Source organism: Panicum virgatum, chromosome 2N, assembly GCF_016808335.1.
Source record: "Panicum virgatum strain AP13 chromosome 2N, P.virgatum_v5, whole genome shotgun sequence".
Taxonomy (NCBI): Eukaryota; Viridiplantae; Streptophyta; class Magnoliopsida; order Poales; family Poaceae; genus Panicum; species Panicum virgatum.
Window position 1 is genome coordinate 57,322,620 of NC_053146.1, and position 22,590 is coordinate 57,345,209.

Below are 22,590 nucleotides of genomic sequence, written 5' to 3' on the forward strand. Positions count from 1 at the left end.
GAACCGCCCCACCTACATATAGTCAGTCGAGCCCTACGAGAGACCACCAAAAGTAAACATATGCATCACAATTCTCCGCGGCCACTCGACTCGCCCTAAGGGGTGGGTATAAGTTCTGTACTTTCGAAGCAAAGCAGTACTCGGCTTACCGGTTTCGACTACCTCCTACTCTCGGCATGTGGCTAGTACAGTTCAATCCCCGATCAGCACAGCCGATAACGGAACGGTCCTTAATCAACACAGATGGGGCTACACCTTCCCCCATTCGGTCTCCCATCCCATACCTTCCATCTTGAATATAATGATTCATATACTGTAATATAAAGACATCCTATATCTCGCGAGTGATAAAATTATCACTCGACTTCTAGCGAGCCCTATTAAGCATAGCAGTGCTAACGACCTATTCATACTAGTATAAGGTCCAGGAAAACCTAGAGGTCATGCAACTAGGATTTTACACAATTCCTAAACCTAATGCACATTTATTAGAGACATATATATGTGACATAATTTAAAATAGTAGGATGTGCACGGGGGCTTGCCTTCGGGCTGCTGCTCAGCACTAGGGTGAGTTGGGCCTTGGGCCGACTCCTCGCGAACTTCCTGCTGCGGGGCTTGCCCCTGGGGCTCCTGTGGCTCCGCAACCACTTCGTATACCACCTCGTCTGTCGCGGCTGCTACACGTATGCATATGATATGAGTTAATGCAAATACGATTTTATAATTACAATTAACCCTCGACCGAGTACAACTACTAAGGATCTACCCCAATTACTCTAGTCCACCCAAAAATACCCAAAAACCCGGAGTATCCGGACACCTACTCGGAGTATCCGGACTCCCAAGTCCGGAGTTTCCGGGTCTATACCCGGAGTTTCTCCCGGAGTGTTCCAACGTCCGGAGTATCCGGGCTTATACCCGGAGTCGTCCCCGGAATGTTAAAAATCTGGAGTATTTGGGCTTATACCCGGAGTCTCCGGGCCCGACAGCATTTTTTTTCTACCAAGAACAGAAATTCTCATGGTGGAAAAACTAGCCCACCAAAATTGAAACCCTCTTGAATCCTAGTTCAAGGATGCATAAGGAGATTGTTGACTAGAGGAAATCACTCAAAACCTCCTAGAAAGATAGATCGGGCCGGCACAAATTAGCATACCTTGAACGAGCCGTTCCCGCGCGAAGAACTTGAAAACCAAGACACCCCGGGGAGGAATACGCGGGGAAGATGGTCCTCCAGGCGGATTTGAAGCCTCCTTGATCTTGGGATTGATTTGGGAGGGGATTTTGAGTTCTAGGGTTTGGGGTGAGGGAGGGCACTTGAGGGAGTGAGAGGGAGAGAGAGTAACGGGAGACAGGGAATGAGTTGAGAGAGAGAGTGAGATGGTTTTTTATGGTTGTGGGGTCTAGAGGACAAAAATTACATGAATTAGGAACTACATGTCCGGAGTATCCAGTCCTACGGCCGGAGTATGCGGGCAGTACAGTCTCTTTCCAGTAAAAATGAAGACAATCGTTCGCTGACAGAAAACTTCAGTTCTGGTGGTTTTGATTCGCAGCCGTTCCGCCTTGATTCACGCATGGATGAAAACTCCAAAAGAAATCCATGGTCACGGCCTCACCGGATTCGGACGCCGCAGTACGTGTCACGGCGAAATCGAAAGCGACATGGTTCGGAGTCCACGCTACCGCCACCGGGAAATCATCGCGACGGCGACCACCGGTGGCACTCAGGCCCTGTTTGGATGAAAATAGCACAAGTAGCACAAAAATTTTGATCAATAATTAGAGGTACTAAATAAAGGTAATTTACAAAACTAACTCCACAGCGCTGTACTACTTCGCGAGACGAACCTAATGAGGTTTTTGACCGCACGATTCGAGAATGGTTACTGTAGCATCACTATAGCCAATCATCGATTAATTACTATCATTAGATTCGTCGTGAAAAGTTACACCCATCCGTGAAAAGGTTTTGCAAATAAACTTCGTTTAGTACTCCATGCATTGAAGATTCTTTTTTCGGGAATTGTGTGCTAGTAGTACTAGAGCTAAACCAAACAGGGCCTCACCACACGATTCTCTTTCGATTACCCAGCCTTACTTAATTGCTAAACCTATCTAGATTGGGCCAGCTTATCTTACTCTTTCCTCGTAGGAAAAGAAGTGTTCTCTTTGTTTTTGTCTAGGCGAGAGTTAAACAATTGCCGCCAGCTGCCATGCCATCGTGCTGCTGGTGTTGGACGCATCTGCAGGCAGAGGCGCTGCGCGAGACGGCACCGAGCCAAGAATCTGCTCCTACTCCATCTGACGATTCTGACCATCTCCCATTTCAGCACCCATCAGCTCACTACCCAGTACAGTCCACAAGTACCACGTGCCATCTTCCTTCTTCCAGCCTACCGGGGCGGGCGACAAGCTATGGCCATGGAGAAGGCCGCCTCCTTCCTCTCCACCCTCCTCGGCGGCGGCGATGGGGAGGCGGCGGCGACGGTGAAGTCCGTCCTGATATACCCCATCAAGTCCTGCCGGGGCATCGCCGTGCCCCAGGCCCCCATCACCTCCACTGGTATGTAGCCTCTGCGCTCTGCTAGCTCCAACCGTCGCATTCCCTTCCTTCCTGAGATGCTGTAATCTGGTGGCGGCGGCTGCACGCAGGGTTCCGGTGGGATCGGCAGTGGTTGGTGGTGAACGCCAAGGGGCGAGCCTACACCCAGCGGGTGGAGCCCAAGCTCGCGCTCGTCCAGGTGGAGCTGCCGCCGGAGGCCTTCACCGAGGACTGTCAACCCACGGCCGACGACCACATGGGTATTCTTCTTCAGACTCCGCATGTATAGAGTTCAATAGCACTGCAATGCCCCAACTGCAGGTACCTGTTACTCAGCTTGCCAGTGGTGAGAGCAACTCCAGCAATAGCCCCTATGTCAGACCCTCTAAATGTTAAATGGGAGGCTGCCTCTAATTTTTAGGGGTTTCTAAATTTGTTTCAACTCCAGCAATAGTACTCAATTCCAATATATAATAGAGGGCTCCCTAGAGACTCCCTAGAAATGAAGGGTGGAGGAGGAATTTTGTAGGCCTCCCCAAAATAGAGGGTGAAATAGAGGGTTTGCTGAAGTGATTTTTTTTGGCTTAGCCCTCTAAACTTGAGATAGGGGGCTGTTTAGAGGGTCTGCTGGAGTTGCTTAGAACTAATCGTACGAACAACCTTTAATTCATGCTGATCAATCTACAATTGCTAGCGAGCATGCACGGAAAAAGGTTATTGCTCTGCTAAATGTTTGCCAAAGTTTTTTTAAAGAAAAAAAGAGGCCAAAAGTTTATCTGTTCATGAACATGCCATGTTCAGTCTCAGATAGTCAGATATGCACTATTTCCCATTAGCTTTCCATATCCAGTTTCAAAGATCCCTAAAGACGCAATTTTTTATTCACACTTCTCCACATCTTGCAGTAATCAGAGCACCCGGAATGGAACCATTGAAGATCCCTCTCGCTGCGGAACACGCCACAATCGATGACGTCTCTGTGTGGGAGTGGTCTGGCTCTGCGTTTGATGAAGGAGCTGAAGTGGCCGAATGGTTCTCCACTTACTTTGAGAAGCCAAGTCGACTGGTGCGCTTCAAAGAAGGTACCAACCTTAACATTTCCCTGAGAGTATGTCTGTTCGGTTAGAGGATCTTCTCTGTTACTTATGGACAAAGCTTGTTCTGCTTCATTTTCGACAGCGTCGGAAACTAGACCGACCAATCCTGATTATGCCCAAGGATACAAGATCATGTTTACAGATTGCTTCCCGTTTCTGATAGCCTCTCAGGTACAGTTCATGAGTTCATACTTCTATTCAGTATCGAGATAAATGTTGCCAGACACAAAATTGCAGTTCATAATGCCACTTTAATTGTGTTGCAGGGCTCACTGGATGCACTAAATGAGATTCTTAAAGAACCTGTACCAATGAACCGTTTCAGACCAAAGTGAGCATCATGCATATTCACTTGTAATTTTGTTTTCTGAATAGATTGTTTTTAATTGGGTTGTCCTGTTGCGCTTGATAGCTAGCTGGTTACTAATTAACCGCGTACATACCTTCTTACTAAGCTGTTTTTTTTTTGCAGTATTTTAGTGGATGGATGCCAACCATACTCAGAGGATCTATGGAAAACCATAAAGATAAACAACCTAACATTTCAAGGTGTGAAGTTATGCAACCGTTGTAAAGTAAGATGCCGTCACTAATATTCTCCTACCGTTGAAGTTGATTATGCAGTTTATGTCGGGAAGGGATTGATAACTGATGAAAAAATTCAGTGGTCTGACAAGCTTGGCCTTATGGTCTTATTGATAATTGTATGATAATCTTATACTGATACTTTTTGTATCTCATGTATGATCTCTGAAGTACTTATCCTGCCAGTCAATTTATCCTAGCTCTAGGCTGTAGCATGCTTATAGTTGATTTATCTGTGGACTTCAAATATGGTTTCCATGTTACATAGAAACTGACAAATTGGATACTCTGATAGCCTGATGACACCTTTTATTTCAGCAAGCCAATATATACAAAAATATCTATTGGTTAATTGCTGTTGCTGACTAATTCAGGTACCAACCATTGATCAAGACAATGGAATATCTGGCACCGAACCAACTGAAACTTTACTAACATTTCGGTCTGACGAAGTGCTGCGTCCAAGCCACAAAAATAAACGACAGGTAATTGTCTCATGCAGCCCATTTCATCTGTTTAGACCGTTAGGAAGTTGTGTGTGGCCTTGCAAGTTGTTACTTCACATCCTCAGGATCTCTGAGAACTGAACATTTTAATCGATTTTTTTCTAGGTGTACTTTGGTCAGAATTTAGTCTGCAAGGAATCTCTATCAGGAAACAACAAAGGAAAGATAATCAAGGTTGGCAATCCAGTTTATGTTTTGCAGACATTCACTTCTTCTAATGAAGCCCCAGCCTGAATCAGGGCTTCTCAGTTTCCCATGTGCAATAGACTATAGTAGCATTTAAACCTAGTAGTCAACAAAACGTGAGAAATGCATTTGTCATGTGCGTTGTGCTCATATTAAAAGAAACAGCAGGCTGTTAAGACTATTAGATGATGCAATAAAACATTTCCCACTGCACACTACTCATGAATTAGCTGTGCCTTCATCAGAGACTTATTTACTTCTATGAAATTACATTACTTATTCAGAATAATACAAAACAATAAGAAGTGTGTACCAAAAAGAGGGGAAAAGGAGTTAGATACCATCTAAATAGGTTGGGTGGAGTCTTTTACCCTATACAAAATCAGTGATCCACTGCAACTGCCCTCACAATCATTAGAACAGCATGTACCTCTAGTTCCACTAATCTTCAGAAAATTCTGCTTAGGGGGTCCCAGCTCCCGAAGGACCCCGTGACGGGATCACATCAAAATGTAATGGCATCCATCGTAGCCTACAAAAGAAAAGGAATATCATACAAGGTTAGATTACATGCCCTGAGCTGAAGAAACTGTTGCTGGATTCTGCAACGTTTGTGCAATGTGCATTGTTGGTTTCTGCTACTGAAATAAATACATATGGAGATGGCTTACTTGGCTCCTTGGTGATGAGCATGGCGGTGCCGCCGAAGTCGCAGGTGGCGCCGTTGGCCTTGGTGCGCTGCCAGTAGCTGTTGAAGGCGAAGGAGGCGTGCGACACCATGCTGTCCGGATGGAAGCACGGGCCCGACGGCTGGATGGAGTCGCAGTCCGCCCCCGAGCCGCACGCGTAGTCCATGGCCTGCTGCACGATGGGGCCCGGCACCGACGGCTTCGCCACGCACCACTCCGAGCCCACCGTCCCCGGCGACGGCGTCGCGAACGGGGGCGGGAACACCACCGGCGGCATGAAGCTGCCCCCGGGTGAGGGGACGGACCCTGGCGGCTCCGGCGCGTTCTCCGGCGGGCCCGGCACGATCCCCGGAGGGTACGGTGCGTAGATCGGCGGGCTCGGCTCGTACGTCGGCGGCTCTGGTGCGTACTCAGGCGGGCTCGGCACGTATGCTGGCGGCTCCGGCGCGTAGTATGCCGGGGGGCTCGGGACGTAGGTTGGTGGCTCCGGCGCGTACTCCGGCGGGCTCGGCACAATGCTCGGTGGCGTTGGCTCGTAGCTGGGCGGGCTGGGTTCGTAACTAGGTGGGCTTGGGACGATTTCCGGTGGGCTCGGGGAGATCTCCGGTGGACTCGGATACGGTGCGATTTCTGGTGGGCTTGGGGACACCTCCGGCGGGCTCGGGTACGGCGCGATCTCCGGCGGACTGGGCGCGATCTCCGGCGGATTGGGCGCGACCTCCGGTGGGCTGGGATACGGCGCGACCTCTGGTGGGCTTGGGTAGACGATGGGCGGGAGCGGCGGCGTCTCCGTGGGAGGTGGGCTTGGGCTGATGTACGGTGGAGGGTAGTAGTAGTCCGGCTCCGGCGGCGGCGGGGACGAGTAGACGAAGGCCGGCGCCGGGACGGTGGTCGCCGACGGCGGCGGCGGCGCGTTCGGGGTGAGGCCGCAGTTGGGAGAGCCGGGAGGAGGAGGTGGGTTTGGTGGCCCGAACACGTCGCCGTAGGGAGGCATCACCGGCGTGCTGTAGTAGGGGTCAGAGGAAGAGTGGTGGTAGTGACGCCCTCGCAGCTCCTCCTCTGGTCTCAGCATTCTTGCTCCTCCTGTCCAATCAAATTGACAAGCTCTTGTTAATCAATCATCTGGTAGCAATTCATACTTCTTGTGGTAGCGAGTCAGTGGGAGGAGATGATGACGGAAAGAAACGTATGGAACGAGCAAGCAATGGCAGAAGCTTACTGAAGGAATGATGCTGGTAGAATAAATGAATCTTTTGACAGTCATGTCGAAGTACCAGAACAAGATACTAACAGCAACTTGGTTGCTTGAACGATGACCCAAAAATTCTCGTACGCAAAACCCAAATGCAATCTGAAGAGCGAATTAGCGTTGAAGGAGGAGATGGACACATCACGCATACCGCATCGCGCGACGAAGGCGAAGGCGACGAAGAGCAGGCGCAGCGGGCGCAGGCACGCTGTGATCTCCCCCATGGCGGAAGGGTGCGTGGCGACCGTGCGAGCCGTAGGTCCGGGGTTGTTATAGCGGCCATGCCCCGGTTAAACAAAAGGCAACTAAAGCTGAGCTCGAGGGACAAGTGAAGCAAGGCTGAAGAGAGCAGTGAAAGAGTCGTCGAGACCGAGCCATGTGTGAGCTTTTCTGCCAGAAGCAAGCGCAGCTCACTGGGGTGAAAGCGTCGCCGTGTACGAGTGAAGCAGCATGGAAATGATTGGATTCGTTGGTGATTTTGAGGTTTAGGATTCGGCTGTCGGCCCCGGCGCCCTTTTCTCCTTTGGCAATCTTGGCACAGATGCTTGCTTCGTGCCCAGTGCCCAGAGAAATGCAGATTGGGAAGGTCTCGCCCTCCCTTTTTCATTTGCTTGGCGATCACTCAAATATATAGGCCCCACTGCTTCTACTTGCTACAGTCATGCACACATTTTGTGACTTTGTGGGGGGTCTAGGAACTAAGAGCAACTCCAACGGGGAGACTAAATTTGAGCCCCTATATTGCTTTTAGGAGCCAGCCTATAAAAATTTAGAGGCTTCAAACTCCAGCATGGTGACTAAATTTAGAGGGCCTCCAGTTTTAGGGACTCTGGATCAAAATTTGGTGGCCTCCCCAAAATGGGGGCTCGTATAGGGCCCGGTTGGAGATGTTTTTTCTACTAGGAGATTAAAACAAAAGATAGTCTCATTTAAGGACCCGGCTGGAGTTGCTCTAAGGATGTAACTTGCAACACCTACAAACATACCGGGAACCATGCACGACACTCAAAATAGATGCTACATACATCAGTTTCCAGCCAGGTTAAAGTTTAAAGGACGAATAACCAGGGCAGTGGAAAGAAAATTTCAAGATTGCATCATCCCTGACATTCTTGGAACAGTTGGAACATGTGTTATTAAAATAGGCAACAACAATTTAGAGTTTGCTTCGCAAACAGCAAAAACCATCAGGAACATATAATTAGGCTACAACCGGGCAGAACTGAGAGGTAAAATAAAAATGGACCAAATAACTTCTAAACACTAACATTCATTTCCTTCAGCTGGAAGGATACAAGAGCAAAAGCTCGACGCCGACCGACAAGTCAGAAACAGCACATTCTTTAACTGCAGTAACTCCATTGACTAACTAAATGAACAGGACCACTGCAAAAAGGCGATACACACACACAGGCAGGGTCCATCGCTGAATTGCAAGGGGTGATCTACCAAGCAAGGCCCAGCTTCTTCATAGGGCCATGCGTCCTGCTAGCCGACTTTCTGATATTCTTCGATCAATTGCTGCGTCAACTGAGTTCATCTGTTCATACAAATCGCGAAACAAAGAACTTGGTGTTAGATATGGTAGATGCCTCAGGAACAAAGATTCAAGCACCATCTCAGGCTCACTGGGCCAAATGAAAGCTGACCTGGAGCAAAACTCTTGCCACATTCTCGACCAAAATTAAGCTACAATAAATGCTACCGTATTGGCAGAACCTCAGCACCTAGTTTTGCTACAAACCCATATTTGCATGCAGTGAATTGGCAATGAATAAAAATAATGCTTCAATTGAAATTAAATACATACAGATTTGCCAACCGTCCAGGGCTTGGTCGATAACCCTCAGGTCATTATCACAGCACCACGAGATTTGTCAGATTATAGAAAACTTACTATTAGGAAGAACGATGTAAATACCTACTTGGAACTCCTCATGTGCGCGAAATCAGCAGGATATAGGTGATCAATCAAATAAACACAGCGGAGACATTGTGAAAATGTAGAAAGGTAGCATAGAACACGAATCATCTCAGACTAACATATGCTATGACCGGATGAGCCTATTTCATATTCCCCACAAAACATTCAAGATTAACAGGCCCTTGTGACTGAGAATCCTATTTTAATTTTCCATGTGCCAAAAAAATAAGTGAAAATGAAAGTGGCAGTTCTATCCATGGAACAAATAAGAATTGGCTGTAAACTGAGATACTATTTTAATTTTCCATTTAAGTTACACACAACTGAGATGTATGTATCACCAAACGTATCCGTATATAATAAACAAGTCAAGAGTACTGAAACCTTCCAAGATGTTCACTCACTCCTTACACACAAGCGCATGAAGCAACATGCATGTCTAATAATGTCAGCCTAATATTAACATTTATCCTACCACCCTACAATGAACTGCCTAGATGAGAACAGCACCAAAAAAAGATACAAATACCATGCATACACTTTACGTAAGAAATAGTTGAAAGCGTCAAAACATCATATCTCTATCACTCAATGCAGAACTGCAGGGAACTTTAGTATGAGAAACTAAAATAATAGTTTAAACATAAAATAGACAACTTACCTGGCTAGTTTCATCATGCACCTGATACTTGGGCAACGACAACCTTCTTTCTTCCTACAGAAGTCAATAAACACAATCGAGATTAGAAACATTTTCAATTCATATTGCCATAATGCACTAAAAGCACAAGTAATCTAAAAGAACAAGAGATAAAGAGTAGAAGCATACCATTGACATTGCTTCATCATCCCACACCAGATAGACCTCATTTGTAGCTGGCTGGGTACCAGGCGTTTTGTTATTGGATACTGCAGGTGAAGATCCAACTGCTGGACCACCAGTGCCTGGAACAGGGGGAAGCACAAATAAGTTCATTGAGAGGATACCTTAGCACCATGGGAAAAAACACATAACAGATAGACAAGCATCATTCACCTCAGTCCCATCATGACAATATATTGAAGTTATAAAAATAAAAAGGACAATATACAGAACATTTCCTATCAAACTAGTTTCTCTTTCAGGATAACAAAAACAAAGGCATTTTAAGATGTGATAATAACAGTTATCTGTCTACGTGCGTCTTTGATTTCATCTAGACAAATTCAACAGTGCATCGTGTTGAAGTCAACCATATTTTCCCACAAGCAATGAAAACATAGGAATGTAGCACACTGCACCACTGCACCATTGAAAAAAAAAAGGTTTAAAGATCGACTTACCTTGGTTATTGGCTCCATATCCAACTGCTGCAGGAGAGCTTGCCGGGATGGTTCCAGGTGCAACAGATGCTACAAATGGGGAACTTGCAGCTCCATTGACAACGGAAGTGTTAACAGGAAACAAAGGCTGGGAAACCTGAGGGGCAACAGGTGAAGGTACTCCTGGAGGAGCCATAGGAAACGATGTCTGAAGCATATTAGCAGGTGCTGATGTCATAGGAGTAGGCACATTCTGAATAGGAAATAGTGGCTGTTGTGGTGGCAGCCCAGCAACTACTGGAGCAACTGAAACTGGTGGTTGTTGTGGGTATGCTACTTGTTGTGGATACCAAGCTTGTGCTGGTGGAGTAGGCCAAATCGGAGGTCGGGCCATCGAAGGATTCAGTGCAGGATTATAGCTGCCAGCAATGTGAAAAATTTAGAAAATTTCCAAAATGAGTTGTCATAATGATTACATATGGAATGGGAAACAGAAATATTAAATTGTTGTAAGCAGACAGGAGAAGGCAGAGAACTTACATTGGAGGTGCTACACCATAAGCTGGTCGTGGAGGAAATGCCATGCCTAGCGAATTAGGCATAATAACAGGCCTTACCTGTGGCACTTCTACTTTGGCTACCTTCGCTGAAGGATCTTCCTCTGCACGTGAAACAGGTGTCAGGTAAAGGGGGAAATTATAATGCCCTTTCTGGAAAAATGTAAACTGGCGAGTTCAGCTCTTAAAGTCAATTTATTTCCTGTGCACTGATAATTTCATTTGATTTTCCTCTATGTGAGCTTTGTATGCTTGTTAAGAGTATTAAAGAAACCTACAATATCTAGTGCTTTCCTAGTGAGAAGACGACAAAAGGAGTATTCAAGAAACTCATGATATATAGTGTTTTCCTAGTGAGAAGACGATGAAACAAATGCTACTATCAAAAACAAGAAACTACAAAGACAGTGCCCTTCTAAATTCATCACAATTTTCAACACTCTCCAGTGATACATAAAACATAGGGGGACATAATACAGTAGAGAAACCGTCATACCTTCGCCATAGTGAGCAACCAATACATGTGCAGGGATTCCTTGCATTCCAAAGATCTCAATATCCGTTGACTCCCTATCAGGCTTCGCATTAGGAACCCTGTAGCCAAAAATGGTTTGACATATCCGTAAGTAACAGTTGGAGTTGTTAATACTGCACAAAGTATACTTGGAAAAAAAACTGCACTTTTGTGGGAGTAACAGATAAGGCTATTAAAATCAAGTGAGAGGTTATCAAGGCTAACATGTTTGTAAACACCGACATGCTTAAGTCAAGTATGACAGACATTAATAAAACAAGCAAAGCGCCAAGCTACCTGCCTATGCTCATAACAACACCCAACACAAGCTTATCGTCCAGAACCGCACTCTAGTTCTCTGCCAAGTCTCAGGTCTCAGGTCATAATAAGGGGGGCTGTCGACGAGGATTTAATTTCGAAAGACTAGGGAAAAATTGAAGGGAAGACTACAAATTCTGGATGCACAGCCATGAGGAAGGTTCCCAAAATTCAACCCTCAACAGTTCCACCAATCAGGCGGCGCACGTCCAATCCACCGACTACGCCGTGCAATAACAAGGGGCCAGCAACAGATCAAATCAAGCGGGGCAACGCGCCGGCGGCAATCAGCGGAGCCGAGACCCCAATCCGGCCAGCCGCGCCGGATCGAGGCGGGCGCGGATCGAGGAGGGAGGGGGAGGGCGTGTTCTCACTTCGTGACAGACTCCTTGTGGACTTGGAGGACGTGTATGGCCATGCCGGAGGCGGTGGAGAGCTTCTTGTGGCAGACGTGGCACTTGAAGTGCTTGGCCTTCTGGTGCTGGACGAGGATCTTCTCGTCGTCGAACTCGCGGTCGCAGTAGTAGCAGAAGACCTTCTCCACGCGCTTCTTCTTCTTCCCCATCGGCGCCCCCCTCCTCCTGACGCCGCTCTCCCCTTCCCTCTACGGCGGCGGGGGCCGGGGCTACAGGGCTAGGGTTTCGGCGAGGCCGGTGAGGCGGGGGAGGGAGGAAGAAGGCGCGGGCGAAGACGTCACGCGACGCAGCGGATTCACGCGGCTCTCGTCTCGTGCGGGCTTGGGGCTTGGTCGGTCGGTGCGGGATTTGGAGGGGGCTCTTTGCAAATATAACACCGTGGTGCCCGTGGTGGTAGAGCGGTGATCGGTTTCGGGCTCTGGCCGACGTGCTCGCCTTTTGGGCCTTGGGCCTCCTACCCGCGCTCTCTCTCACTCGACGGCGCCCATCTTGGCCCATTGGGCATCGGCGCCCCCGAGCTCCGAGCACAAAGAAGATAGCAGCTGCTCTGCTAACCCAAATCAATCAGCAAACAAACGGCAAGCATACGAAAAGAGGAGAAGATATGGGTCGACATGACAGCAGCAGAGATCCAGGGACAGAAAGAGAAGGGGAAGATATAGTAGAGGGTGGATCATAGGGCAAAGAAGTAAAACACTCATTCGAATTCGATAGTGTCATTTTACCAAGGGCAGGAAAAGGTATATCATACGTTCTGTACAAGGCAAACTAGGAAACCTTCAGGACTTGCAGTTTGTATATGTATGTACAATAAAAGTTGATCAAGAACTAGTGAGAACAATGTAGGATTGGGTAATTTTGTATTCTCCTGTTTCTTTTTTTTACATTTGTATTCTCTTGTTTTCAGTTAGAAGGTACGGTGGTCGCCTTTAACGAGTCTTCAGCTGAAGTTCAGTTTCTAGTCCCACGAAAGGAAAAAAAAAAAGCGATGCTCTTTCTTAAGAGAAGATATATCAATGCTCATTGGTACAGAAACATTCAGCCAAAATATTATAGATCTGAATTGTTTAAAAAGCAACGAGCCAATCAATGTCCTCTTCAATCTCATATGATGCTTCCCAGTGCGCGGAAGTCTGGAAAGGAACTGGTATATGTTATAAATATTACATCAAAATAAGCAAACGACTAACTCATCAGCAAAGGTTTCTCTCTGACTTGAGTCAGAGGACGGACCAGAAACAGTACATGATCCAGTCTCAAATGTTAGCACTTTCACTTGCATGGCAGTTCAGTGCTCACGGATGCAATTCTAGCATCTGCTTACAGATCCCATCTTGTAAATGATGCTTCATCAGCTGCTGCTCCCGGTGATTTCTTTGTAAGTGCTCTTGACCTTACTGATAAGAGCTTCCCTGTAATTCATCAGCACATCACACTTGATAAGCATTAGAAAATATACCAAACTATAGCTAGTTCCTATTTTTATGCAAGAATAGTAGCAATAATATTGTTCTTCTTTAAAAAAAATAATGGCTTTGCATCAAGAAGATAATCGATCGGTCAGGTACAAGCTCATAGCAAAGCAATTTGTATAACAGGATCATCTGTTTGCAACAATATTCCTGAACCAGTTTTCAGTAGAATTAAGCATAAAATTGTTACATCGTTTGTCTCATGACATAACGTAAACATATTGTCATCAACTGAGTCCTGAAAGAGTAAATTTGGCCCAATTCAAGACATATGTATCTTTTAATTGAAGAGTGTACTAGTTCAGAAGATAAGCTATTAGATAGGTGATAGGTTGAAAACAAAACGAAACTTAATCATCCCACGGTTTACTTCCTACTTGTGATAATTTTTATGGTTCAGAAAAAAAAAGGAACAATAATATGGTCTTGGCAGAAGAAGAAAGATGGATTACATGACGAAGTTGTAATGTAAAATTAAAAAAGGATTGCAAGAACAGTGTGTCTCACCTGTCTGGCTGGAAGACGAGGTTGCGGTATGTGAACCACTGCAGCAACGCATATTCCAGAGATGTTCATATAAGGAGTTCATCATTAACTCACAACAAAATCTATATATGCAAGTAGAATTGCTTCAGAACTTACCCCAGTATAGCCGATTCCAACAATCTCAAGGACACCAGGCAGGAGAGGAAGCTTGTCGATGGCCTGAGTGCGCACAAAATAGGATGTTTATAACTTTATCTACGTGAACTTAAAGTGAAGAGCAAGGTAAACATATAGGTCGCCTTCGTCCTGTACCTTGAGAGCCCCTGCCGCCGTCCAGAGCGCGACGATGGCGGCGACGCCGATGGCGGCCACGGCGTACTTGTCCTCAACTTTGTCCCACTGCCTAGAGACAACGCTCACGGTAACGCACACTGCGCAGGAGCAACTCGAAAGGAAACTACTGCGAGGAGGGCGTAGGGAAGCTGACCGCGTCCTGGGCAGCCTTGACGATCTCCGGCACATCCTCCGTCACGCCCTCGCCGCCGGACGTCGCCCTGACGGCGACGCCTCTGGAGACCTTGGAGCCTGCTTGACATGTTATTAATTAAAAAGGAAGCTGAGAAAGCAAGCGGCTGGACCGGCGAGGAAGGTGTTCTCAATCTCACCGCATTGGGCGACGGCCACGACGACGCCGGCGGGTGCGCGGCCGCGGGGCAGCGTGGCGAGGCCGAGCTGCGCGGCGAAGCGGCAGGCGGTGGCCATGGTGGGATGGCAGCAGCTGCGCGCTCGAGCAGATCACGTGGTGCGCGGGGAGGAGGAAGCAGGTGGGTGGCCTGGCTCGACGGCGGCTTTGTGCGGGAGGGGGCAGGGGGCGAGGCGCGCGGCGGAGGGAGGGACGCGAGCGCGCGACAGCGACGGCGGGCGTGCGAATGTGGTGGAGCGGCGGGGGAGCGGATTTTGGGCGGGGCGCGCACCACACGTTGTGGGGTCGAGAATCGCCCTACGGATAGTGTCTGTCAGCAGTTTCAAAGGGGGAAAACATACATCCGGCACGAGCGGATGACGACTCGGCTAGGACGTCGTCGCTCGGTACCATCACAGATTATTAGTTATTTTAATTTTTGTAAATGTATAGTTTTTTATATGTCTGAATATATATCATGTGTAGGTGCATTGTAAAATTGACGTATCTATAAAAGGTAAAATGATTAATAATTTGAAACGGAGAGAATAGTACCGTACACTTTTGCAGTACAACCACATTTAGGAGCCTTCGTCATATCTCAAAACTTTGTACTAGTACATTTCCTTCTTTTATAAACACATTGGCACTTTGCATAGAGGTAGACACATGTGTATATACATGGTGTATTTTGTAAAAAAAAAATCACTACAGAGAACTCAGGACACCCCGTATCAAAGAAGAGCGGCTCCCAATGAAGTTGGCACCACTCTCTTCGGTCGAGCACATATGTAAATATAAACATGAACATGATTAAACATGCATAAATACGCCCAGAAACCTCCAAAACCATTTATAACTGCTCCTTCCGTCCATAAATAATGTAATTCCAATTTTTTTAAGAACAGATTAGTATCAGCATGAAAAGACTCTCATGCTTTTATTGGCCATATGCAGTTAGTTCTAGCATGCAAATTAAATCTGACCACTTAATTAGATAAGTAGTTGAGATCCAATATCTCTGATTACATTTTTTGTAGTTTTTTTTTCAAACAAGTACTGTACTTTTTATGTGATGGAGAAAGTATGCATTAAGAAACAGATATGTAGCTTCCTTGAGAATGAGATGAACATTAGGCTAATCTCAGTGCAAGTTTCATAGAGATTCCATACACATTAAATGATGTGCTACATAAACAAAAATGATGACATACCAAGAAATTTATGAAAAGAGAGAAGAAATGGATTCATCTAGATGAAACTTGGATTACACAGTTTCCAAGACTATGAACTAGCATCGGAGGCTAAAGAGTTTCTTCTCATCTGATTTCACCCAATCACGTTCATAATAATTGAGTGCAATAACTCGCCATGAAATCGTAAAATGAAACTATGCATTGGGAGACCCAATTTCATCCATAGTTTCAAAAAATCTTTTAATGATGTCACTCTTAGTAATCACTATTGGTAATTGTATATTGAAACTTTGCACTGTAATTAGCCTTATAAACCCCGATGGCACCTCCCAACAGTGCTGCAGAAACCTTGTAAGGCTCTCCAGGGCAATCTCTCTGTCACCGCCTCAACGGCTTTTTGCAGATAACCACTTCCATCTTACAGCAGATCAACAGGCGAACACAATCACAGGCTCCTACAGCACATTCTGCATTGCTCCAACAAGATAAGCATGCATATTACATCTGCCTTTCTTCAGGCACCATTCCGAGCCGAGTCGTCATGTTTACAAATGCTACCGTTCAAAAATTGAACAACTGCTACTCCGCCATGGGGACAGGACAAATGCAGTAATGCACAATTTTACCCCCAAAAGGGAATACAGCTATCGCTTTTCAGACTTTACAGGCACGCCCTTGTACATGCTGGCGCGCTGCCGGAGGTCGTCCACGCGTGGCCTTGCAACCTTGTTGTTGGGATCAAAGAGGAGGACCTCCTCAAAAGCCTTGAGGGCCGACTTCAGGTCTTTCTTCTGCTCATATGCGTCGCCTAGGTTGTTCCAAGCCGTCACATAGCCTGGTTGGAGCTCCACGGCCTTCTCAAACTGCTGGATTGCCTTGTCCAGTTTGTTATCTCGCTTGTAACTGACCCCCAGGGCATTGTACACCTGACCAACAAAACAAAAGTGTCTGAGAAAGCACGTGTGAAATGAGATATTTCCTGGACATGATTATACTGTTTTGAATCCATAAGCATGAATTTTGTACCTAACTCAGGTTACAATATCAGGATAAGGAATACATGTTACACAGAGTATGATTCCACCTGGAAGTAGCAATCTGTGCCTAAAAGAGTTGCACATTCTTTATAAATAGTTGTTTAGTTTACTTTCTAAAGACTGTTGTATTAACACAATCAACTTTGACCACAGCACATACGTATTTTCCTGACAGGATCAGCCTGTATATAATATTGGATGCTTCTAGATTATTCTTTTAATGAGTAACAAGAAAATAAACTGACTAATACAGAGCATTGGTTCTTGAGTACTGTAAAAGAGTCATTCTACAGCTTATGGTGATTAACTCAACAAACCAAAGTAACATATCAACAAAGCAATCGAAACTGTTCAGATGCCCATCAGAATGCATACAGGCCCCTGGCTAGATTCTAAAATGCAGAAAATTTACCAAGTAGTTGGGGATAACTAACCTGCGCAAGATCTTGCTCATCTCTGTCCCATTTTTCAATTGCTTGCTGCAGATATTTGATAGCAGCTGGATAAAATTTTCTCCGTAGCATAACTGCTCCAAGCTCAAAATACTCTGTAGCACTTGCATCACCACTTCTCACTTGTTCCTAGTAATTATGTTGGTGGGATTTAGTAAATCGCAAGAAAGATTATTATAAGACATAAATATGAAATTAGAATAGCTCATGAAATTTGATGGCAAGTTTATTATGTTCTAAGAATCATCCACAGCAGGCCACCTATCAGCACAAACAATGACCTTCTGTTACCATGACATATGGATTTTAACCATGACCATGGAATAGATCAGCTCCATTTCTAAATACTACAATTATTTCGCGTGCAATGTACATATTTAAAGTACTACAATTTCGTAAAAGCATGCAACTTCGTTTCTTCCTAAATGAGGTACTCCCTTCTTTTCTATAGAGTAAGCTAAATAGAAAAGAATGGATGGAGTAGTCAGGTTTAAGATTGAGAAAGAATTCTGGTAGTGGTACAGAAAGGAAGATATGGTATTATTTTCTAATCCACACTGTCAATATGTAATGCAGTATCTATATGAAAGTAATTTTTTACACTTCAGGGTCACGTCATTTCTGAAGCATTTTAAATGCAAAAGTTAGCTCTATATTACAATGCAACCAAAACCAAATTTTTGAGAGGCTTACTTGCAGCTCTTTGGCAGAAAGATCAAGCTCTCTGCGAACGAGAACCTGACGAATGACAAAAAATGTACCAGCTCCAAGCAGACCAAGTAGTATAAGAAGATACGACAGCTGAATTCCCAGCTCAAACAGCTCTCCGACCTCGTAAACCATATTTAACTTTGTTCCCACACTAGAATGTGCTGATTGTGCAGTAGTAAACCAAACTGTAGTGCAACATGGAAGTGCACCGAATTGCAGAAGCAAATTCCTGCTTCTATTATCCTTGTCTGAAGGGTGACAGAAAGCTTCTGGTATATAAATGAACATCAAACAGCATATATCAGTAAAAACAATTGCAAAGAATTGATTATAACACCTTATACAACTCCACGCAGTTCACAAAATATGTTAAATGGCAGGCTTTGCCAATCAAATTTCGGTAAATAATCAAATGCAATCGAGACTAGCTAGGTTCCCATTATTTTCTCCTACACACAGGGGGGCTGCCTATAGCTAGGTTCCATTCTACGGGCAGTATCAGATCTACATTAGCTGAATTAGCACCATTTGTCAAGTTTCTTTGTTCCCCTTTCTGAGATGTTACTAACCAATGAGTGTGTTCTTATCTATTGTCATTTGCTCATGAGGTACAATCATAAAAAAAGACAGAAATCATAGGAACAGATCGCTAGCCTCATTTGCATACATTTACAATCATAGAACCCAAGTGAGACTATCCTCACTTAAACAGCACACTGTTAATAATGTAGTTTCAAAATATTGAAATGCTTATCATAAGAGGTCAATATGTAATGTTTTCTGAAAATGTTTGGTAGGAACTTACCATCTACATTTTTTGAAGTTAAAATGACTCCTCTGGTTGGCAGGGGCGGACCCAGCATAGGACGTGGGTGTACACATGTACACCCGATAATTCTTGCAAACGAAATCGAAGTTAGTAGGTAATCTATTGCAACCGGATTCAGATCCGAATACAATTAGTTTTGTTAGGGTTTGGGGTGCTCCGTCTCTCACAGCAGAAGGAAAGAGAAGGGGAGGGCATACCTGGAGGATGCGCTCGTCGCCAGCAAAGGGCTGGGCGAAGACAGGACAAATGGCGCCGCCGCTCGCCCAGTCATCGCCACCAGGGAAGGAAGAGCAAGGGAGGATAGAGTCGAGACAAGGGGAACTGGAGAGGGCGAAAGAGATGAGCTCTGAGCCGGAGCCCTGAGGAGGAACCGAGGAAGGTCAGTAAGCCGAGCTCGAGCGAGCCTGCCACCTCAAAGCTGGAGTTCGATAGCATCGCGAGCCGACGTCGATGAGAGCCTGAGATCGCGCCGAGCCATAAGCTCACCAAGGTCCGAGCTCGAGTCGAATACGAATAGAGCGGCTCGACAGCACAGGGAGGAAGGAGGAAGGGAAACAGAGGGAGGAGATGAACCCTTGAGCGGCTGAGCCCTGAGCGTGAGGGCTGTCAATGAGCCGAGCTCCAGCGAGCCTGCCACCTAAAGCTAGAGGATCCCGAGCCGATGTTGATCTGAGCCCAAGATATTTAACTCTTATGAAGACCATATCAGAATGGCTTCACGGTAGCAGTATTGATGATAGGTAAGAAGACGCGCGATTAATGCTATTCTCAATAAAAAATTTATGGGCATTAAATTTTATTTCACATCAGCAAATTTGGTAATATGTCAGGATCATTACAAGAAGAGAGAATGGAGAGTTTCATGGAAGGTGAGAGAAGTTTTATGCCCATAACACTCATCCGGTTCAGTTATTAAGTTTACCGTCTTCATGATAGTGTGTAATGAAGCTATGTACTGAGATTGATCTAAAAGAGGCATTTAATTCGATAAATAAATGGAAAGAGAAGCATATCTGGACATTTAGCTTTATTCCCTCTATTATCTTTCAATAGTCATATTTCTAAATTGAATTATTCATTCCATTGGAGTGGACATCTTAGTAACTTCTCTTGAAAAAATATTAGTGTACCTATATAATAATATCGAAAACAAGAAGTCGTGATTAATGAGATAATAAGCTAGATTCTTCTCCTTGATTATTGTACCAAGATAAAATAGAACTATCAAAAAAAATAAAGTGAGTATTATACATATTTTAGCTTGTGCAACATAGTAGCTCACTAACTAATGCAAGGCTCTAGCCTCCAGCTATATTATTTAAATTTTCGATGGTCGGAAATTTCAGCCTTAGTAGGACCAAGACCGAGTACATGATGTGCGATTTCAGCGCGACTAGGCATGAGGGGGGAGACGTTAGTCTAGATGGGCAAGTGGTGGTCTAGAAGGATACTTTTCGGTATTTAGGATCGGTGCTACAAAAGGATGGCGACATTGATGAAGATGTTAGGCATAGAATTTCAGCTGGCTGGTTGAAATGGCGGCAAGCTTCTGGCATCCTTTGTGACAAGAGGGTGCCACAAAAGCTAAAAGGCAAATTCTATAGGACAACAATTCGTCCGGCGATGTTATACGGTGCTGAATGTTGGCCTACAAAAAGGCGACATGTGCAGCAACTGAGTGTAGCAGAGATGCGGATGTTGCGGTGGTTTTGCGGGCACACAAGGAGGGATAGAGTCCGGAACGAAGTTATTCGGGATAGGATCGGGGTGGCACCAATTGAGGAGAAACTTACTCAGCATCGGCTGAGATGGTTTAGACATGTCCAACGAAGGCCTCCTGAGGCGCCGGTGCGTAATGGGGTTCTTGAGCGGGTCGATAATGTAAAGAGGGGTAGAGGTAGACCTAAACTGACATGGGATGAGTTGGTTAAGAGAGACCTTAAGGATTGGAATATCTCTAAAGAGATAGCTTTGGATAAGAGCGCTTGGAGACTAGCTATCAATGTGGCTGAACCTTGAACTTATTTCTTTCGGGTTTCATCTCTAGCCTACCCCAACTTGCTTGGGAAAAAAGGCTATGTTGTTATTGTTGTTGTTGTTGATGGTCGGAAATTTAATTAATAGAGGTAGCAGGGTGCATGCATATACCACACAAAACTGAAATATTCAAGCTTCATCGAATACTCAATCTTGGATCGTTGGAGCTCGCAAGCTCCAGGTTAGGTCCAAGCTTGGCTTGATTCCAAGTGTATCTTAGCTTGAATTGAGTTTTTAGCGCGTGAGTCTTGAGCTTTTATAGTAACCCTAATTAGAGATAGGGATGAACCGGTGAATGCTCAGCAAGTCAGCAGGTGTAAATCAACAGATCATCAGATCACAATATCGGGGCGAGCACGCATGCTAATATGGTGGGTGGTCGTTGCTAAAGTTAAGGTCACGACAGCCAGCATTGTGAATGATGGTAGGGAGATTTTTTGAGGAAGGAGGATAGGTGGCATGTATGAAAGTGTTAAGAAGTGTTAGAGGTCAAAACTTTATTTGAAAGGATTTTGAACGAGATGTTGTCATGTGAAATTTAATTATACCATGACGATATTTAAACCGATAAGGTTAATAAATGCTTCATAGTATTACCCGTATCAATGCACTGGCATATTTGCTAGGATTATAACAAATTGTTCCAGCTAAACAAATCTTATTCCACCTAAGTATTAGAAAATATGCCCTACAACACATTAAATCATATAGTGGAGCAAAATATCATATTAATAGATATTTTATATGCTAACTATGTAATAACTAACATAAGCTATAAATAGAGTACTAGACGACCATACACAAGACGTGAAATCTCAATTATTTGATCTTGAGAAGCTATTGTCTAAAGAGAAATAGAATGTATGTTTAAGTAATGATTTTTGGTTTGTAAAATAATATATGTTTCAAACTAGCCAAGATGATATTAGTTTAGAATATGATTAAGTAAAAAAATATTTTAGAGATCATGTACACCCAATTTTTAAAGTCTAGATCCGCCACTACTGGTTAGTGATCTGCCTTCCTTAGCAACAAAGAAACAAACCCAAATTAAGATTGAATTGAAGCTAAGACATGGTGTAAAATGGTTATTCTAGTAAATGAAGATAGAAGCAACAAAACAAGCATCCATTGGGCGCATAGGCGTACCAATGCAAGCTCAACGAAGCTTTACTTGCGCAACATTTTAACTCTTTAGACATTTACAACCCACCCTTTATTCTTAGACGTTCATTCCATTGTAGTTAGAATTAGCAGGCATCATGGTCAAGTTAAAGACTAAATTATCTGGAGACAGGCATTTGTAACGAAGATTCCACGACCTTCTAAGTGACTTTCATATGTAAGAATAAAAGACATCTAAAAATGGAACAGAACTCTGTAGACTCCAAAATATTGAAGGACTTGGTAGCTCCAAGCAAAAGAAGTTATCATTCCGCGCGTACGAAAACCCTACAAGCTGGGCTTGCTCACCAAGAAAAGCGCCCTCCTTCGAGCAGAGGCCAGGAAGGGGGTGTCGGCGGACAGCGGAGAGGAGCCCGAGGCGGCGAGCTCCGGCAGGAGGAGGCCTGGAGACGCGCTCTGCAACGCGGGCGATAAAGACGCGACCACCGTGTTGGCTGTGCGCGGGAGGCTTGGAGGCCGACGAGGGCGCCACCGAGTGGAGGCGGAGGTCGGGATCGACCCACGCTTGCGACGGGAAGAGCAGCAGGCGCGCCATGGCCGAGCCGAGGAGGATGGGATTCCCGAGCTGGAAGATAGGCCTGCTGCGCGCCGCTTAGACCACAACCGTTTATT

At 45.2% G+C, this 22,590-nt stretch overlaps 5 protein-coding genes across 12 annotated transcripts; 1 reads left to right on the top strand and 4 right to left on the bottom strand.

The window, feature by feature from the left end:
- The first annotated feature begins 2,169 nt into the window (after positions 1-2,169).
- LOC120658380 (mitochondrial amidoxime reducing component 2-like) lies at positions 2,170-5,166 on the top strand. The gene is made up of 8 exons (XM_039936654.1): positions 2,170-2,569; positions 2,659-2,808; positions 3,454-3,630; positions 3,728-3,816; positions 3,912-3,976; positions 4,118-4,220; positions 4,605-4,715; positions 4,842-5,166. Exons 1-8 carry the CDS (start codon positions 2,422-2,424, stop codon positions 4,968-4,970), a joined length of 972 nt encoding a protein of 323 aa, XP_039792588.1. The 5' UTR covers positions 2,170-2,421; the 3' UTR covers positions 4,971-5,166.
- Positions 5,167-5,171: 5 nt separating this feature from the next.
- Positions 5,172-7,307, bottom strand: LOC120658360 (extensin-like). The gene is made up of 3 exons (XM_039936627.1): positions 7,012-7,307; positions 5,594-6,694; positions 5,172-5,454 (listed from the first exon to the last, which is right to left on the bottom strand). The coding sequence occupies exons 1-3, from the start codon at positions 7,082-7,084 to the stop codon at positions 5,423-5,425; spliced, it is 1,206 nt and encodes a 401-aa protein (XP_039792561.1). The 5' UTR covers positions 7,085-7,307; the 3' UTR covers positions 5,172-5,422.
- A 662-nt stretch (positions 7,308-7,969) lies between these two features.
- On the bottom strand, positions 7,970-12,235 carry LOC120658374 (protein SUPPRESSOR OF FRI 4-like). Of its 6 annotated transcripts, none has more exons than XR_005668609.1 (8): positions 11,850-12,235; positions 11,140-11,237; positions 10,627-10,747; positions 10,108-10,505; positions 9,614-9,729; positions 9,446-9,499; positions 8,510-8,596; positions 7,970-8,400 (listed from the first exon to the last, which is right to left on the bottom strand). XR_005668609.1 is itself a non-coding variant. In XM_039936649.1 (7 exons), exons 1-7 carry the CDS (start codon positions 12,038-12,040, stop codon positions 8,588-8,590), a joined length of 987 nt encoding a protein of 328 aa, XP_039792583.1. In that variant the 5' UTR covers positions 12,041-12,235; the 3' UTR covers positions 7,970-8,587. The 6 variants fall into 6 exon arrangements, 2 of the variants coding, with proteins under 2 accessions (XP_039792583.1, XP_039792582.1); XR_005668608.1 differs by having other exon boundaries at positions 8,671-9,499; XR_005668607.1 differs by having other exon boundaries at positions 7,970-8,596; positions 8,671-9,499.
- A 679-nt stretch (positions 12,236-12,914) lies between these two features.
- LOC120658447 (protein CURVATURE THYLAKOID 1B, chloroplastic-like) lies at positions 12,915-14,819 on the bottom strand. 2 transcript variants are annotated; one of them, XM_039936728.1, is made up of 6 exons: positions 14,515-14,819; positions 14,337-14,434; positions 14,162-14,248; positions 14,006-14,068; positions 13,871-13,908; positions 12,915-13,303 (listed from the first exon to the last, which is right to left on the bottom strand). In XM_039936728.1, the coding sequence occupies exons 1-6, from the start codon at positions 14,609-14,611 to the stop codon at positions 13,243-13,245; spliced, it is 444 nt and encodes a 147-aa protein (XP_039792662.1). In that variant the 5' UTR covers positions 14,612-14,819; the 3' UTR covers positions 12,915-13,242. The 2 variants fall into 2 exon arrangements, with proteins under 2 accessions (XP_039792662.1, XP_039792663.1); XM_039936729.1 differs by lacking the exon at positions 13,871-13,908 and having other exon boundaries at positions 14,515-14,782.
- A 1,284-nt stretch (positions 14,820-16,103) lies between these two features.
- On the bottom strand, positions 16,104-22,553 carry LOC120658381 (tetratricopeptide repeat domain-containing protein PYG7, chloroplastic-like). 2 transcript variants are annotated; one of them, XM_039936656.1, is made up of 5 exons: positions 18,954-19,819; positions 18,733-18,824; positions 17,910-18,196; positions 17,199-17,345; positions 16,104-16,653 (listed from the first exon to the last, which is right to left on the bottom strand). In XM_039936656.1, the coding sequence occupies exons 1-5, from the start codon at positions 19,025-19,027 to the stop codon at positions 16,372-16,374; spliced, it is 882 nt and encodes a 293-aa protein (XP_039792590.1). In that variant the 5' UTR covers positions 19,028-19,819; the 3' UTR covers positions 16,104-16,371. The 2 variants fall into 2 exon arrangements, with proteins under 2 accessions (XP_039792590.1, XP_039792589.1); XM_039936655.1 differs by lacking the exons at positions 18,733-18,824; positions 18,954-19,819 and adding an exon at positions 22,267-22,553.
- Positions 22,554-22,590: the final 37 nt, after the last annotated feature.

Coding starts and splice junctions, on each gene's coding strand:
- LOC120658380 (XM_039936654.1), top strand. CDS start 2,422: ATGGCCATGGAGAAGGCCGCCTCCTTCCTCTCCACCCTCCTCGGCGGC. Junction 3,631..3,727: donor ACTGGTGCGCTTCAAAGAAG/GTACCAACCTTA, acceptor CATTTTCGACAG/CGTCGGAAACTAGACCGACC. Junction 4,221..4,604: donor AGTTATGCAACCGTTGTAAA/GTAAGATGCCGT, acceptor TGACTAATTCAG/GTACCAACCATTGATCAAGA.
- LOC120658360 (XM_039936627.1), bottom strand. CDS start 7,084: ATGGGGGAGATCACAGCGTGCCTGCGCCCGCTGCGCCTGCTCTTCGTC. Junction 6,695..7,011: donor CGCCTTCGTCGCGCGATGCG/GTATGCGTGATG, acceptor TTGATTGGACAG/GAGGAGCAAGAATGCTGAGA. Junction 5,455..5,593: donor GCTCATCACCAAGGAGCCAA/GTAAGCCATCTC, acceptor TTTCTTTTGTAG/GCTACGATGGATGCCATTAC.
- LOC120658374 (XM_039936648.1), bottom strand. CDS start 12,040: ATGGGGAAGAAGAAGAAGCGCGTGGAGAAGGTCTTCTGCTACTACTGC. Junction 9,500..9,613: donor ATGATGAAGCAATGTCAATG/GTATGCTTCTAC, acceptor TGACTTCTGTAG/GAAGAAAGAAGGTTGTCGTT. Junction 8,401..9,445: donor TGCATGATGAAACTAGCCAG/GTAAGTTGTCTA, acceptor TTGTATGAACAG/ATGAACTCAGTTGACGCAGC.
- LOC120658447 (XM_039936728.1), bottom strand. CDS start 14,611: ATGGCCACCGCCTGCCGCTTCGCCGCGCAGCTCGGCCTCGCCACGCTG. Junction 14,435..14,514: donor CGTGGCCGTCGCCCAATGCG/GTGAGATTGAGA, acceptor CATGTCAAGCAG/GCTCCAAGGTCTCCAGAGGC. Junction 13,304..13,870: donor CTCGTCTTCCAGCCAGACAG/GTGAGACACACT, acceptor GATGAATTACAG/GGAAGCTCTTATCAGTAAGG.
- LOC120658381 (XM_039936655.1), bottom strand. CDS start 22,513: ATGGCGCGCCTGCTGCTCTTCCCGTCGCAAGCGTGGGTCGATCCCGAC. Junction 17,346..17,909: donor TTTCTGCCAAAGAGCTGCAA/GTAAGCCTCTCA, acceptor CATAATTACTAG/GAACAAGTGAGAAGTGGTGA. Junction 16,654..17,198: donor ATGAGCAAGATCTTGCGCAG/GTTAGTTATCCC, acceptor TTTGTTGGTCAG/GTGTACAATGCCCTGGGGGT.